General features: G+C 40.9%; 1 protein-coding gene across 1 annotated transcript in view; it reads right to left on the bottom strand.

The window, feature by feature from the left end:
• The window catches only part of arnt2 (aryl-hydrocarbon receptor nuclear translocator 2), a 54,022-nt gene that overhangs the window by 20,072 nt on the left and 15,449 nt on the right, over positions 1–18,501 (bottom strand). Inside the window, exons 4-8 of the mRNA XM_070909845.1 lie at positions 18,004–18,217; positions 16,176–16,389; positions 9,514–9,616; positions 2,896–2,961; positions 2,127–2,212 (exon numbers count right to left, since the gene is read on the bottom strand). Of these exons, the coding sequence (XP_070765946.1) occupies positions 2,127–2,212; positions 2,896–2,961; positions 9,514–9,616; positions 16,176–16,389; positions 18,004–18,217 (683 nt within the window). The remainder of the gene's footprint in view (positions 1–2,126; positions 2,213–2,895; positions 2,962–9,513; positions 9,617–16,175; positions 16,390–18,003; positions 18,218–18,501) is intronic.

Raw genomic sequence — 18,501 nt, 5'->3', positions numbered from 1 at the left:
CCTACTTTAGCATTTTAATATCTTACGAAAATACAAATACTCCGTCAGATGTTTTTAACCCAGATTCTAACAATCTTACAAGACCTTTGAAACCCATATTCTAATCCTTGTCTAGATAATCCCAGAGATAGAAAGGAACATCTACAGCCCATAGAGTTGAAAGAGATGAGCGACCATCAGCTCCTCTCCACATAAAAAGAAAACCACGACTCTGTCCTTATTTGTGGCTACATTCCTCTCCTAACACAGTTTAGTCAACAGCAGCTGTGCGGGTGCACGATGTGCAACGTATGTGTCTGCAGCACATGTCTTTTTGTTATCCATCTGCGATTAATGAGTGCGTGTGCCTGTGTCTCGTCTGATGACCATTTGCCGGCAGTACTGTGTCCAGAACATTCCAAAGGAGTATTTTTAGGCAAGAAGTTAAACATATGTCAATGATTTCAACACACATATGGGGTGGGTGTGTGTGTGTGTGTGTGTGTGTGTTATACCTGGAAATATTCCAGCGTGAACTTCAAGTTCTAAGAGGGGACTTAGTTGTGTGTTACTTGATGTTGTTCAGTTCCATCACCCCACTTTACCACATCAGCCATTTAGACACCTGGTTTGAGACTGTGGGGTTGCATTCCGACCCCTGTCTCTGTAACAGAGTGCATCTGAGGCCTTGTGTATTCTCAGAACTGGTGTGCCTCAGATCCACCCCATACTACACTATATAACTATAGGTAAAACTATATCTCAAAGCAAAATCTAATACCTCTTTTATCAATAAATTCTTCCAAAATTCTTCTAAAAATGTGTTCTTCTAAATTTAACAACAGATTTTGGACAAATGGTACAGGAAGGTACCAGTTGACATTTGGACCAAGTACAGTAGGTAATTCTAACTATTTCTGTGTTATTCTAGTTTTTCTTATTGTCGACAACTCTCATGAAATGACCAAAACCAAGTTGTTAGTCCGTATCTCAATACTGTCTGACTTCCTTACCTCGCAAATCTTCACAACTGCTCAAAGATACATAGTTTCAATAAAAAAAGGCTCAGTAATTTCCTAAAACAGCTGGTCACTGTAGCTTTTAGAAAATGGTAAATGGAGTAAGTAAGAGGGTAAATGCAGTGGGGAAGAGAGGTAAGTGCATTTGTCTGGGACTACTTTCAGGATTAATGACGGATTAATCCACATTTGGTGCTCTACTGAGTTATATAGATTTTAGAAAGATTTTTGATCTTCAGACCAAATTTCAGGGTGTGGATGGGATCACAATATGTGCGTCGAGCAAAGCAGCAATTTCCACATAATACACTCCAGTTTCACTCCATAACAGATGTGATGAATGCTTCCCTGCAGTTGCATTTTATAACATGGTGGTGTGCATGGTGATGTAGTGGTTAGCACTGTGGCACTCAATCCCTGGCTCCCCCCGTCCACATGTCGAAGTGTCCTTAACCAAGACACTGAACCCTAAATTGCTCCCGATGGAGGCCAGCACCTTGCATGGCAGCTTGGTCGCCATCAATATGTGAATGAGACCTGATCTGTAAGCGTTTTGGGAACTGTTAAGGTTGAAAAGCGCTTTATAAGTGAAGTCCATTTAACGTAGCGTGATATTTAGAGGCAGCATTCATGTACAATGCTTTCTGATTGTACAGAGACAGGAGCAGAAAGGAGAGTTCCTGGGAAGTTCCTGGTAGGGAAACACCATGTTACAGCAATCATCCGTACTGTCAGTTGGGAAATTCATCAGTCAAAAGACAGACTGCAAAATCACTCCAGCAGTCAAATTCACACAAAGACGACAAAGATATGAAATGTTTGCTTGGCACTTCATCTGAACACAGCCTCATGGAACAGAGTCAAAAGACAACACAGACTTTTGTAAAAATCCTGCGGCTCCACTCACACACCCTGAAATGGATACCAGAACCACACAGGCTGTTGTGGATCTGTGGTTGAATCCAGGTCCTGGTCAAGAGCTGTGAAGAGCCTGCAGCTGCTTTAGGTTAAACCAGGCCACACTCGCTCTGGGCAGGGACTCATGCAGTGAGGTGAAGTTTGGGTTAAGCAGAGATAGAGACAAGAGCATCGAGTTGAGGATGTGTATAAGTGTGTGTGTCTGTTTACCTGCAGGGGGCCAGGCTTTGATGTAGCCAGTGCAATGCACCACAGAGTACTGAGCCTCTCCTTCTTTTGAGGGTCCAAGGCCATTCCTGTCCAACAAACACACACACAGAAACAGCAGCATGTTACATACTCTGACAAAGCTGTGGACAGACTCAACAACAATACAGGCCTTCACATACATGTAATACTTAACACTGTTGGCTTCATCTCTCTGTTCAAGTAATGGCTTTTAGGTTCCAAGCAGCTTTACATACTGTATTACTGTATATTAGGGGTGTAATGCAAAGCTACTATCTGTATCTTTTTCTGTTTATGTCACAAAAATATCTGTTTTCAGATTACAACAGACGTGGGTGTGGCTTATGTCAGAAGTCTGCCTCATTTCTACTAACTATATGTATATATCTATACATTTCGCTGCCAACAAAATACAAGTATTAATGAAAGACAATATTGTAATTCCATCTTTACTACAAAGAGAACTGTCCTGCACTGCCTTATCATTGATTGATTTTCAACTCTAGCTTCTTTTTTGGAAAATATTATAGTTACAGCATTTCAACCATATGTCAAAATAGGCAGATAGAATGATTTACTTCCCCAAAAACATGTATACACAATTAAATGCAGGAACAGGATTTCGAAAAACTGACAGGAACATGTTCCACATCACCAGTTTAAGGTAAAGGGATGTAAGGGAAACAAGGTATGGGAGAAGAGATGGAGTGCTGGTGAGAAATAAAGGAATTATAGTGGATAGTCTCTGTACCTGTATCTCTTCCTCATGTTAGACAAACGGTTTAGGGAGATGTGATCCAGAGGAGCACTACCGCACCTGTACACAAATACAAAATTAAGACAACATTATATATTACATTCCAGCAACTCACCACATTTCCCATCACATCCGAGTGCCACACACTACAGTTAAGAGGCCAGTTGCAGCTGCCCATGCTCTCCGATGGTGGTGTTCGTTTGCATGAAATTAAGTAAGATCTAAAAACTATTGTGAAAATGTTTTATTAATGTCGAAGCACCATATAGCAAACACAGAATGGTTCTTTACTTGTTGGTCTAATCTTATAGGTGTGGGAATACAATTCGAATACAGGGTATGTGTACGAAAAAAAAGGATGCCTTTTTTGAGAACCTTTTTTTCCCCAACAGAAGTGAAATGCCATGCTCAAATGCCAGATCACAACCATGGTAACCCTAATAACTCACTGCAGACGCGGTGGCCCGTAGCTCCCTCAAACTTTGCTACACTTTTGTTTTAATTTTCACTTTTATTGCTGAAGCACATTTTAACTAAGGAAGGATGTACCTTTACAGAAATACACTCATTAACGTCGGAAAAGGAAGCACAGGGTTTGGATAAAGTGCAGCAGACCTTGAGAAGATCACTGCCCATAGCATCCTCTGATCATCAAGCCAGATCAGCCAGCCCAAGCATCACCTCAAGCGGTGCGATCACCACAGGCAGAGGGGAAGAGAGACACACCTTTGAGAGCTAAGCTAACCCAGCCTGGCCCTCAGGCTACCCCACTAGCCAGTCTACATCTGGCTAATGTCCGGTCGCAGGAAAATGAGCCAGTGGTTTACAATCAGCATGTTTTTCTGTGGAAAGGCCAGTCTCGTGGCGAACATTACATAAGCCTGCCTGGATCCAATAATGGCTACCCTGAAATGTTAGCCTGCTTTGCTCCTCTCAGCCGTGTTTATGTACGTGTCACAGCAGTCGTTGTGTTTCACTGTTTGCCTGCAGTCTCTTTCAGAGTGTCCCAGCAGCATGTTGTTTGAATTACGTAGAGCCTGGAATAGCAACATAACACAGGAACATGCCAGTTAAACAAATTCCTCACAACTTAACACACTATGGCTCTCATGCAACTCGCAGGCCTTTGTGACAAATCCAGACAAAACAAGGCTACAGCAGCCCCTGATGAGTCTACATACTCTGGCACTAACACAACTACAGCCTGTCAGGAAAAGGTGTGTTATTTTGTTAAACTTAACATGAACTCTTCCCATCACTTGAAGCAGTCAAAGCTGTTTTGATGTAGTTTGAAGCCAATGAGTAATGAGGGCTATGGCTCCATGATATCCTGACATAGAATGCAAGGAAAGAGACACATTTAGCAAGAAACTGGGTTTGTAAAGGGTCAGAAGCTATGGAGTGGAGATGGAGTGATGTCAAACATACGACAATAATCATTAGAATATAGATGGCAAACATGTTAAGTCTAATCATCTATGAAGTATGGGAACACCAGTCATTTAACCAACAACCTCTGGGTAGAAGAAATATTAATGCTATCACGTCAGGATAGAAAGGTATATAGCTTGAGGTTCATGTGATGTGGAATAGGTTATGGATCTGTGGATACCTCAATTTATAAAAAAGAAGAAGAATTATTTTATTAATCCCCGGGGAAAAGTTTTTTCACTCTATTGTACAATTTACATGCATATAGGCCATGCAACGGTGCCCCCTGAGCAGTTAGGGGTTTGGGGCCTTGCTCAAAGGCACCTCGGCAGTGCCCAGGAGGTGAACTGGCACCTCTCCTGTACTGTCTTGTACTGAACTAACTACTACTACTAGAAATGGTGTCCCCTAACTTCAACAAACGGCCGGCACCAACCAAAACACATAGTCCACGTAGTTTGCTTGCTGACGCAAACAAATGGCTAGCTAGCATAGCAAGATACTGTCTTGAGTGGATAAGTCAGCTAATACACCCAGACTCTCGGGGCTGATCTGGCTGGTAAATTGGCTAGCTTGCCATTTGCCAATTACTTTATCAGCTAACATTACAAAGCAATCAACACCAGATCCATGCAGCATAGCTAAGTCAGAGCTAGCTGACTAACCTTAGTAAAAAAAATAAAAAAAACCACACGCAAAGCTATAGTGTATAACTACCAATTGCTTTTTACTAGCCAAGAGCGATATAAGGCAGGGACGACCAACTAGGTAACTGTAACCAAAGCTGGGGTTGGCCAGCTGGCTGTGACTTGGCTGCACGGCATGGAACTGGCATTGGTTGCTTCTTAACTTTAGCTGATAGAGTGGTTTGCAAGCGGAGAGTTAGTTTGTGAGTTAGTATCATGGAGCCAATGATCAAAAAAAATATAGGACTTTCTGAAAACTCCATATCGAACCTTTTAAAGGAAAAGAACTACAGCCATCTATCAGATTAACACCTCAACCAGTAGTCTCCCACTGGTTAGCCAGTCATTATGTAATAATGTAATCATGGACGAATATGAATCTAGAAAAATCATGCTGTGCAGTCAAACTTTGTTCAAACTGACACAATTTTATCTAAAATTGTAGTAGGGATGTAGGAAGATACCAAATAAGTCAGATTGGAATTTTGGGAAATTTGTTTGTTTGTTTATGTATGTATAAGACTGAAAGTTCATTCTTGACCATAGAAACAGTAGTTGCAATCCCACCACAAGGTGGAGCCACAATTTTTTGGTACCCCCACTACACCACAGAACTGGCTGCATTCAAATGAATAAAAGGGCTCTTTTTTTCCACCCCGGGCTTAAGTCCGTCTGAACGTGGCCTAAGCAACTGATTGAGCCATATCAACTTAAACTGTCATGATTTGTCAATGTTCACAACTTCTTTCCTCTGCCCCCAAGGAGCCAAAAAAAATCTGTTATTGCAGGTTTACAGTACTCAGAAAAATGCAAAATTTGAACAGCTACAATTTCAAGCCAACTAGGCAAACTCCATCTGCAGAAAAAGATTGTCTGATATGATCGAAAGCTCCAGAACAACTACTAATGGACCTTGTGCTAAGACTGACGTCTAGTTTCTAGATGTCTTGTCCAAACTATGTTCCACAGACCCATTTTAAATAATCTGACTACATCCACTTTAACAGTTTCTGTTCAAGTGCTTATGGATGCATTATTCTGTTGAGGTTCAAATATGAAAAATATGGTGAATTTGAAGGATAAAGGTTTACAGTATATGGTTTTCTACTTAAATATATTGTGGGTCCCATTCCCAGTGTACAAGCAACATTTGTATGCGTAAATATATCAGTATGGGTAAGAGAATGTGTCAGTGCTATGGAATTACATCATTCTAATGTGTTAGTAATAACTTCACCTGTGTGTTAAATCAAGCCCTAGATCATTGACTAGGTGCACCTAGAGAGTAACACACATTAAGGTGACTCATCATGTATGCCTCATTTTCCAACATGGACTGAAACACACTTTTGCACTCTATGCTCTTTATTTATTCACTGTCTGTACAGCCATGCGATGTGTCAAATTGAAGTATTCAAAATCCAGACTCTAGTCTGAATTCCTTTTTTGCTGTCTGTGTGCAAGTCCTCTGTAGTCCAGAGTAGTTAAGTCAGCAATAAAATTATACAATTCCACTTGAAATAAATCCTTGTTAAATATTACACATGTATATGTTTGGGATAGTTTAACAGATAGAAAGAAAATGTTTTTGTTGATAGGCTTGGCAAATAAATAAATAAATTCAGGTTTACTTTCACTTAAACCAATCAAACACTTCAGCCTACCTCCTGACCGTCCACTGACTGGTCATGGAACTGAAGCTGACAAAGTGCCAGTTTTAGCTGAATCCTTGAACAGAGAAAAGTGTAGAGGTAAGAAACTTAGCTAAACAATGGAGGAACTCATTATAAGTTAATGTTGTGTTTTAATGTGTTAATTCATACTTTATGTTGACAATATAAAATCATAGTGTGGATAAAAAAGAGAACGCCGCCCGTTCCAGCATGTGCACTGAGGCCTGACACCAATTTCTAAGCTAATGTGCCAATTCATTGCACTGGTGAGTCAAGTCAACTTCTAGCATGTAGCTAAGTAGAGCAAATAGGGAGAGCCCTGTGTTTAGTGAATGTGGTCATGATGGTCACAGCCTCTAATGCACCAACCTATAATCTATGGTAATGTATTCTTTATGATCCCACCCCGTGCCCAAGTACCCCACAGTTGCGCTAAGGGAGCCTAGCCACAAAGTGACACACTCCAGACACAGGGGACAGGGCGCATTTGACTGTGATCTGGCAGCACTGTTGGTTTCATGAAAATAGGACCCTTGGGCAAGTAACCCACCATCGACTTTTGGCGGAAAGGATATAAAACCAAACGCTCTGCAGATAGAAAGTACAGACAGGTGCTGATTCTGAGGACATGACCTGTATCAGTGATTGTGTCAGAGGCAATATGTTGATGGAAGTTAGGCATAACCCTCTTAAGGTTAGCCTGATTGAAGTCTCCAGCAACAATGAGTGGAGGGACCCAGAGTGATGCTAACGTCCGGATTGGCCTACAAATATACGTCATCCCTGCAGCCCTCTCTTGCTCAGCCGTACAGTATAAACTTGTATGTCAATGTAAACGTGAAAGAAAAAACAAAAACAATATTATAACAATATAGCGCCACTTGTCTAGTTAATGACGTGTATCTGAAACATCCCCGGTTGTAAAATACTGGAAACACAAACCTTGTGAGCACCAAAGCCTCACAATTTTTTTAAAAGTTAAGGTTATGGGAAGCCCCATGTTGCAGTTTGGTAGGTCAAGATCTAATACCATGTTTATATTTATAGGTAAAACCTGAACCAAAACTAATAAAATCAGCCATTTAAGCCATTGTTTAACATGTGTTCAAAGTTTTGCCTGTTTTTGTCTGTAATCCATAGCAGTGGCATAGTTTGTTGCACTGATAAGCGGGCTAAATTTGACAACATTACGCTTTCACTATAATCAATAAAACTGGCTGCACCAGGTGTGAGAGCAGTGCAAAAGTGGTGCGGAGATCTGCTCTACAAATGTAAAAACAGGTCAGTCTTCTACTTATATTTTTTACGCGAGGTGTGCGTGGTCCATTTACACATAAATGGGTCACAAAGTGTCTTCATTTTAAGTAATCATGCTGTATATCGGCTACTTTGTATCAAACAGGCATCAGCTGGCAGTCGCTTAGTAACTTTATCCCTCACATGTAGTCTGTAGATGTTAACTTATCCATACTACACAAAGTCGGTGAAAAAGTTTCACAGCGCTGTGCTGGGTACAAAAACTGAAAACACAATCCCAAAAGGAAAGCTCACCATCTTGTTTTGTCTGTGACTCACACAACACTACGCACATCGTACATGCGATGCAGGTGTAGTCGGTAAAAAGATTAATTTCGCAGCACACCTATCCTTGTCCTTATCCTATGTCAGATCGATCGTTATCGGCTAAAATTAAGCCAATCAAATTCCAATCCTTTCTTTACTGTCCTCTACTGTGTTTTCCACCTCAGCTAGGCTCTACAGTACAGCATTCCACTGCATATGAGAGTGAAAATGTGTGAGTGTGTGAATGTGAAACTTTGCGAAAAGCTCTGACACAGAGGTTGGCAAAATTCACAAATTTGATGTGTCAGATTTAGTAGCTACAGCTGTTACTTCAATGTGTCAGATACATATTTAATCAATATTTAAGTATCGGATCAGACTCTGTATCGGCAGATACCCAGTATTGAAGGACTAAGATTGGGATCTGGGCCAAAAAACTTGAGCAGGACATCTACATTTATATATATATATTAATATCTTAAAAATAATCTTGTAATTTTGATTTAAATCCCACTGCCCAACCCTACTTTTTACCTCTGTTAATATCTTCCATCTAGTTTCATCCTCTGCTTCTGACTCACCCTGATAGTTCAACACAGACCTGCATATTATGATTAATTGTGGGAATAATAGCTTGAACACCATCACAGTCTCATATGAAACACTATTGTAAAAGCGTCTGTGGGGCTAATTAGAAACAGCTCAGCAGGAATGTTGGAATGTTCTGTGTAGGAGGCAGCTGAAAGAAAGAAAACTGCCATTCATGTCTTTGTAAACGTCTAATGGCTGTCACTTTGTGCTGACTGCTTGCCACATTACATGAACCCCTGCTGTTTACCATTGTGTACCACTTCAGCTTGCTTGCATGTCAATTGATTACCATTTACTGTTACAAAGCTTAAGTGAGTATATCATTTGTTTTCAACATGCTTCATTTGAGCCACATCTAATTCATTTTAATGAGTCATTATCTAAATCTACTGCTGACACGATTCATAATTAGTACTGCTGAAAAATTACATCTCTAGAGTATACTCATCATTTCTGCAAGCTTCACCAAGATATATACATTTTAAAGAATTGTAGAGAAAAATTGAAAGAAAGAAAAATTAAACCAATTTGACAAACAAAACGGACAGAAATAAACACACACACACACACACACACACACACACACACACACACACACACACACACACACACACACACACACACACACACACACACACACACACACACACACACACACACACACCTACCTCATGCGGCATATGAAGGAGCGTCGGGAGCCCATGCACATCCTCATGGAGGACTGCTGTCCTTCCTTCTTCACTGTTCCTGTCTTCAGGTCCAGAATCCGCCCTGTTAACACACACACAAACAGCAGATCAAATTAACATAAGGCAACACAAGTGCACAGATAACAACAACATGTAGACCAGTAAAGACTAACTTACTACAAACAACCTGTTATTTCTTATTTCTTGTAACCTGTATTCTTATTTGCAAACCAGACGGAGGAGCAAATGGTCTTGTATATGTTTACTGCTGAGAGGGGAAAAAAGGCTTAAGCTAACACACTAATTCAGTCTATGATCAAAACTCAACAGTTGTGGTTTTTGGACATGTCAATCAGGAACAAGGGAATAAAAGGATGACAAAACACTTTCTAGCCCACCAGGAGACAAAACTGAAGCTGTGTAGTGTTACACCTTTTTTTTTTCCGTTTGTTCAATGTCAAAGATGGCCACTGTATTTTCAGGTTGTCTGATCATCGTGTGAAACTAAGCACCCAATATGATGAGGGTATTGGAAATCAGTAGGAAGTAGGGAAAACAAAGTCACATCAGCGCACATGTCTCCAACGATGAATGAAACCACAACCAGGAAGACACATTGGCTTGTACTCATTAACATCATGTTAATCTTTTTTTATTGTAAATTCAAAACACATTATTACTAATATAATTATTTAAATATAATTATTGAAATAATGAATAGGTGCATTTTCTGCTATTACCCCCCCCCCCCCCAATAAATAAAATATAAAAATATATACAATAAATTGGCAATAGTCTCTTTATTCAGCACAACCATACTCTGGTTTTGCCAGACTACAGTACTGTCATTAGCACAGACTCCACACTACTGTGAAACCCATTGTCAGTTTGGGTTAGGGGAAAAAACACTCGTTTGTATCCAGGATGCAGCAACGCAGATAGTGGAGGGGGATGAGAATTCTGACTGAAATAGTCAGCAAATGGCAGACTTATCCCAATAGCCTACATCCGGTGAATCAAAACTACTCTGCAGGCAACCCAATGGAGGGTTTGACTAATATGTAAGTTTCTAGTATAACCTCAAAATATTTTTGTGCACATACTCAATATTTCTATCAGACGAGAGTTAATACATTTCCAACTTAGATCTCAGAGAATAACCAAGTTTTTTCCTTGTAAATTTACGACTTTAATCTTGTACATTTTTTTCTCTGAACATTAACCCCCTCGCCAGCTCCATATTGTTTTATAACCTACAATTGCCCTAATATGCCTTAAAACTCCTTTTCATTTTTTCAAGGGACACCAAAGACCTCCTTCAAGGACCCCTGAGGGTCCATGAGTTCCTTGATCACATGGTTCAAGTGGTTTGGTGTATGATGTATATCTATATGAGGTTGAGCTTGTGCAGGATGGAGAAGAAAGGAAGGTGAGAGCCCACAGCTTGGCTTTGTTACTATAACCTGCACAATCAGTCTCCATCGTCATTAGAACAGGACTGATCCTTTCCAGATGGAAAAGGAATTCTCAGTATCTCACAAATATAAAGCTGACTGGAACTTCACACGCAAGCACACAAATGATGAGTGATGACATTGTTTCAAGCAGATGCAGATAGAGAGAAGGCTGATGACCATGGTAAACACATAATAGACCAGATTACATCATCAACAATTTGCCCAAAGAAAACAGGAAACAAACGCAATGAGCACATGCTATTCTCTCTCATGTAACAATAATTAAAAAGCTTCAAAGAGCACTAAATTATATTTAACACATTTATTGGCACAAAAATATGAAGTAGAGTGGTTACACTGACTTCAGCTATCAGAAACAACCAAAACAAAATCCCTAACAGTAAATGGATAACATATTATTCCCACAATGAATTACAGACAGCAACAAATGGTGTGCAGGAAACAATCGGTTGTTCCACTGTTGTTCTATCCTTCCTCGTCAGCAAACTGGAAAAACATTTAGTCTTGCAACAGGCACTCAACATAGTTCAAACAGTGAGCAGCAGAAGAAGGAGAAAGAGTCTCCAAAACATACTGCTTTAGTTCCACTGAATGAAACTTAACTCTGAGAAATTCTGGGACTTCAAAGGCTGTGTATGTGCTTGTGTATGCGTGCATGCTCGTGTGTGTATTTTCATCTGTCACAGCTCTACATGGAGATTATTGTGTTATGTGGATTACATGGCACTGCTGGGTATTCAATGCGGTTCAGAGGACCTCTGGAGACAGATGGAAAGACTGATAAATACAAAACAATAAACTCCTAGGCTCCAATGAGACGCTGTGGAGCCTCCAGAGGACCATGGAAAGGAAGAGATTTAACAAGACAATGTTGCCCTCTAGTGAGCACTATGAGCATGTCTGACATAAATATATAAAAATATCACTTTCATCCTCAGTGCCTTATAACATAATACCTAGAATTATCATGTAATGTGAAATAAACAAGATGTAGAGTAGATTAAACCCAGAGGAGAAATCACTTGACTGGAGTTTATAATCTCTGCTTAAACCTGATGTGACCTTACCCTGAGTTACATGAGTTTTATTTCATCAAAGGGGTACTACAGTGATTTGTATTGCACTTCCATAAAATTGGGGAGAAACAGAAAGAAAAAATAATGGTCAAAATTGAAGCAGAGGCTGAGATATCCAGACTTTTAGCCCCTCCAAAAGCATTGGATCCTCCATTTCCCACAATATAGCTTAAAGGGAACCTATTATGCTCATATAGAGCAACTATAACTAGAGAACTAACTAGAGTTAGGCTGAGGAAAAAAAATCCTTATTTATCTTATACTGGCCCTTTATGCAGCCCCTCAGTTCATCCTCCATCTGAAACTGAAGCTGTTTTAGCTCCCGTCTCTTTAAGCCCCCCCTCCTTAAAAGCCCACTTTCTTCTGATTGACCAACTTCCTGGAAGTCTACCAAGGGGCAGCACCCAGTGCCTCTGAGCCCTAAACACAGCCCGCACAGTTATGGACACAGTTTTTCTGGTTTTCCCTCGGATGTCCTCCGACTGCTACGCTACTCTGTGATTTACGGAGTTTCCTGATGGACTGGTAGCTTTACTTGTTGCTAAAGTATCCGCTAACTGCTGCTAACTGTAGCTGCATCCAGCTAGCCGTCCTGTTAGTCACTAACAGTAAGTACAGTGCATCCGGAAAGTATTCACGGCGCTTCACTTTTTCCACATTTTGTTATGTTACACCCTTATTCCAAAATGGATTAAATTAATTTTTTTCCTCAAAATTCTACACACAACACCCCATAATGACAATGTGAAAAAAGTTTTTTTGAAATTTTTGCAAATTTATTAAAAATAAAAAACTAAGAAATCACATGTACATAAGTATTCACAGCCTTTGCCATGAAGCTCAAAATTGAGCTCAGGTGCATCCTGTTTCCACTGATCATCCTTGAGATGTTTCTGCAGCTTAATTGGAGTCCACCTGTGGTAAATTCAGTTGATTGGACATGATTTGGAAAGGCACACACCTGTCTATATAAGGTCCCACAGTTGACAGTGCATGTCAGAGCACAAACCAAGCATGAAGTCAAAGGAATTGTCTGTAGACCTCTGAGACAGGATTGTCTCGAGGCACAAATCTGGGGAAGGTTACAGAAAAATTTCTGCTGCTTTGAAGGTCCCAATGAGCACAGTGGCCTCCATCATCCGTAAGTGGAAGAAGTTCGGAACCACCAGGACTCTTCCTAGAGCTGGCCGGCCATCTAAACTGAGTAATCGGGGGAGAAGGGCCTTAGTCAGGGAGGTGACCAAGAACCCGATGATCACTCTGTCAGAGCTCCAGAGTTCCTCTGTGGAGAGAGGAGAACCTTCCAGAAGGACAACCATCGCTGCAGCAATCCACCAATCAGGCCTGTATGGTAGAGTGGCCAGACGGAAGCCACTCCTTAGTAAAAGGCACATAGCAGCCCGCCTGGAGTTTGCCAAAAGGCACCTGAAGGACTCTCAGACCATGAGAAACAAAATTCTCTGGTCTGATGAGACAAAGATTGAACTCTTTGGTGTGAATGCCAGGCGTCACGTTTGGAGGAAACCAGGCACCGCGCATCACCAGGCCAATACCATCCCTACAGTGAAGCATGGTGGTGGCAGCATCATGCTGTGGGGATGTTTTTCAGCGGCAGGAACTGGGAGACTAGTCAGGATAGAGGGAAAGATGAATGCAGCAAAGTACAGAGACATCCTGGATGAAAACCTGCTCCAGAGCGCTCTTGACCTCAGACTGGGGCGACGGTTTATCTTTCAGCAGGACAACGACCCTAAGCACACAGCCAAGATATCAAAGGAGTGGCTTCAGGACAACTCTGTGAATGTCCTTGAGTGGCCCAGCCAGAGCCCAGACTTGAATCCGATTGAACATCTCTGGAGAGATCTGAAAATGGCTGTGCACCGACGCTTCCCATCCAACCTGATGGAGCTTGAGAGGTGCTGCAAAGAGGAATGGGTGAAACTGCCCAAAGATAGGTGTGCCAAGCTTGTGGCATCATATTCAAAAAGACTTGAGGCTGTAATTGCTGCCAAAGGTGCATCAACAAAGTATTGAGCAAAGGCTGTGAATACTTATGTACATGTGATTTCTCAGGTTTTTTATTTTTAATAAATTTGCAAAAATCTCAAAAAAACTTTTTTCACGTTGTCATTATGGGGTGTTGTGTGTAGGATTTTGAGGAAAAAAATGAATTTAATCCATTTTGGTATAAGGCTGCAACATAACAAAATGTGGAAAAAGTGAAGCGCTGTGAATACTTTCCGGATGCACTGTAAGTAACACTAACAGTTAGTGCTAGCTGACTGGCTGGACTGGGAGCTCGGAGCACCGGGAGAGTGTGTTTACACCACTAGCACAGAAGCGTTAGCGAATTTTACCTTAAACATTTTGGCAGTGCACCAGTTGTTGTCTATCAGCTATAGTGTTTACACCACTAGCACAGAAGCTTTAGCGAATTTTACCTGAAACATTTTGGCAGTGCACCAGTTGTTGTCTATCAGCTGTAGCATGCTAATTGGCTTAGACATTTAGATCCAATGCATGAGAGCATTACGGTTTCCCAGTTAGTTACAGTGACAATGGGCAAGGATTACTGTCAAATGTATGCTGACACTGTTCAACTGAAGTCTGTGGAAACACACACAGCATCATCTGAATGTGTCGATTAGCGGAACGAGACAAAACCAGACTGGAGGGCGAGTCTCTGTCTCAACTAATATTACAGGAGTTTTTATCGCTGCAGGTATGCGACCGTACTTGGCCGTAGAGAATACAGAATTTTAACATCTGGTCAAAGTGCTTGAGTCCCACTATAATGTGCCTTCATGTGTGCATGTTAGTCAGTCCATTGTATCATACCTGTATAAACCAGCACAAGCTGCACTGTTATTTATTTTTTCTTATTAACAATATGTCAGTATTTGAGTGCATTAACTGTTACAGTGAGAATTATGGCCAATGAGCCACTGTTGAATGGTTCCATTTTTCAAAATAAATGAAAATAAACTAGCTATCTAGCTAAAATAACAGCTAACCAATGTTAGGTCTCTCTGAGTTATTCATAAACCTTTGTTTGACTAGTTTATTACTGAACATGGCCGTCACACGCACCGTGCCACCCACCACCACAAGTAAATTCTCAAACTGTGGGCAACGCTGAGCTAACTAATAGGACAGACCAATAGGAGAGTGTCAGTGTTAGGAATAATGTCAAAACTAGAATTTCTCCGCTGCATATAATATACGTAGTGAATACTTGGAAGGAATTGAATAAAAGAAGAATATAGAAGGTATAAAGAAACTCAGAAACTCACAGGATCAGTCATGTGATTCTGATGACGCTCGAAATTCAAAACTAGAGACCATCTTGCAATGGGATCACATGGTTGCGACGCCTGCCAAACATGCTGACTCACAACAACATGCTGTTCACAACATATAGACCAAAGGAGGTTTATGTGATTTAACCTGCTGCCTGTGCGGATCATCAGCACATCTTTCAGAGTCAATGTGAACTGCTCCAAAAGCTGCCAGTAACCCTTTACAGTGCATCATGTGAAAACTACTTTGCCGCCTTTGCACCTCATTTCAGCTTAAACAGCTGTCGCTGAGCTGCCACTAGGAAAGGAATGAAAAATACTATTAAGCTGCAACTTGGTCACAGAACGTGTTTGATTTTTGTTTTATACGAAAAAAGAGTAACACATTTCACTTACACACATGGTCCATTAACTTAGAAGCTGCTGTCTGTACAGTAATAGACCTTTCTCACAGCAGACATTCTGGCATGCATATTCTGGAAAAGCATGAATATAATTCATGACATTAAAAACAACTGCATTCCATTTAGGTGAACTAGTTCCAGGGTCCTAATATTGTGAGTTCTGGCATAGGCATAATATAGGCAACTGACTGTGTATGACACCAGAGTGACAAAGGATAGAGTTTGTTAAAAAAGTGAGCACAGTGGTAGTCTAAATGGCAGACATCTGTGTGTTGTGTATGACAGGTGGTTAAAATGACTCTAGGCTGCTCCTGTGAGACCCTTTATAAACCAATGTTCAGCTGAAAGAGTATTCTTGATGACAGTACTTCTACTCTACTCTACCTGTCATGGAGTTTTCTGAAGTGCTGAGCTGTTCCCTTAGCTTGTCCACATCGTCGGGGTGGACCTGTTCATACAGAGTGCTGCCAAACCACTCTGACTGGGGATGGTTCAGCACTGGTGTAACCGAGTCTGACACATAGATCACCCGGCCCGTCTCTGCAGCAACCACAAACAGGAAGCCATCTGCTGCCTCCAGGATCAGATGCTTCAGTTCCTACAGGGAGCACAAGGGCACATGAGCATACAAACATAAACACACAAACACAACCACACACACATTTGTGTTTCCATCATTTCAGTTACATAACATTGTCTTACATTCATTTCCTGAAGACTTACCCAAACCCTAACAATACCCACTACTTGCTTAACCCTAACCCTAAACCTTAAATCAAGTCTTCACCCTAAAATGTAATGATTTACTTTATGGGGACTTGCGTTTTGTCCCCAAAAGGAAGGCGAGTCACAGCATAAGTAATACATGCTCATACACGACCGCACACACACACGTAAGATCAAAGACGTGATTAAACATTGGAATTGTCTTAAGGATCTGCAGGGGCAGGAGGGAAGGAGTTCAAATGTAGGGAATAGCCAATTTATAAGCAGCTGATGCTGATTGCTGTATTACATTCACTAATTAGCCATAATTGTACAAGTGTAACAGTCAGATAATGCTAAAGGAGCACTGTACCTTTGTTATCTTCAACTCAAAACCTGAGTATCTTAAAAAAAGACATCTACAGGGCTTGTTAAATGACAAAACAGGCTGTGAATCATTTGACAATTACACACTGGCTATGGCCTTCCATTGTCAATGTATAATCATGACAAATGAGGACAACAGGATCTGAATTTTCTCAGGGTGTGTCTCAAACCACTCTCTAGATTAGTAGGTAGCATTCTGCCCAGGGAGTCATTTTCCAGGTTTCCCAATGTGAAAATTGTTCCAGTCTTGGAAAATTTCCAGGATGCACAGTAAAAAGCAGTGAGCAGCTTTGGTCAGTGACTGCTCCACAGTAAGCCAACTCCACTTTCAACATGCACAAAACTGAATCCAAGCTACCCATTGGAAAATGATGGACCTGCTTTGAGCTTATGGACCTCTTATGATTGTGCTATTGTTGTGAAGCAACTGTGTCCTCAGAACATACCACCACTGCAATAACTGAAGGCAAGGTCAAGGAAGAAACAAGACAAGTCTTCTTGTGTGTTTCCCCTGTATGCACCTAGCAGGAGCCGGTTTCGTTTTTTTAACAAGGAGAGAGGAGCGGGCTCCTTCTGATCCCTTTAGAAACTAACTTATATTATTTTGCGCTATGGACGCTTCGTATCCAGGTAATTTCACACACCTTTGAGTAAAGCATTTGGCTTTGCAAGCGCAAAAAAAAAATATTCACACATGCGCAACTTTTTTTTTTTTTTCCAATTCAATTCAATTCAATTTTATTTATATAGCCCCAAATCACAACAAAGTCATCTCATGACACTTTACAAAATAGAGCAGGTCTAGACCGACTCTTTATAATGTTTTTTGCACACGCTGCTGTAACTCCACCGTAGGGGAAACACTGGGGGGTATTGATGGAAAATGTTCATCTTGCCCTGCACATGGCCTTCCAAACTGAGCATTTCCACAATTATTTTGTGTGGATATAAATTTGTAGAAACTTGTTTTCACTATGATATTTAAGTATTGTTCTGTTGATCTGAGCCAAAATCACTTTGACTCAAAGTGGTAAAAAATAAATAAAACAAGAAGATGGCAAGGACAGTGAATAAGTTTTATACATACTATGTCTGTGATAGAGCTCGGACATTACAGTACCTGTTCAGTGAGAAAGGAGGGCTTATAGGCCCCATCAGTAGACGTGTTACCAGTGCCCCTCATGGATTTCATATGGGAGACAGCCATACGCAGGATGGTCAGTTTATCAGGTTTTCGGGCAAGGGCGCTGCAGGTAGGGACCATGTCTGACAGTTCAGTGATGTACTGGGTCATTTTGTTGCGCCGGCGTCGCTCAATCTCACTGTGGTTCTCTCTAAAACAGAAAAGAGCAGTTAGACGCTTGGGGAGGTTACAGACTGGGAACCACTTGCCAGCCTTGCTTGAACAAATGATCAACAGCTATGATGAGTCATGATTTCCCTCTAAAACCACTCCAATCTTTTAGCTATGCTTTACCACAGGTTTTGTCAATGTCCCTAAACTGTAACCCATGACCTATTTGTCTAAATTGTGATTTTACCATTACATCTGACAACAATTGACAGTATATTGTCTAAAATCTGTAATCAATTGTCAGGAAAAACATTTTGGAACAAC

Source organism: Enoplosus armatus, chromosome 1 (genome assembly GCF_043641665.1).
Source record: "Enoplosus armatus isolate fEnoArm2 chromosome 1, fEnoArm2.hap1, whole genome shotgun sequence".
Taxonomy (NCBI): Eukaryota; Metazoa; Chordata; class Actinopteri; order Centrarchiformes; family Enoplosidae; genus Enoplosus; species Enoplosus armatus.
The sequence above is the reverse complement of the archived record's forward strand: the minus strand, read 5'-3'. Positions and strand labels throughout refer to the sequence as shown.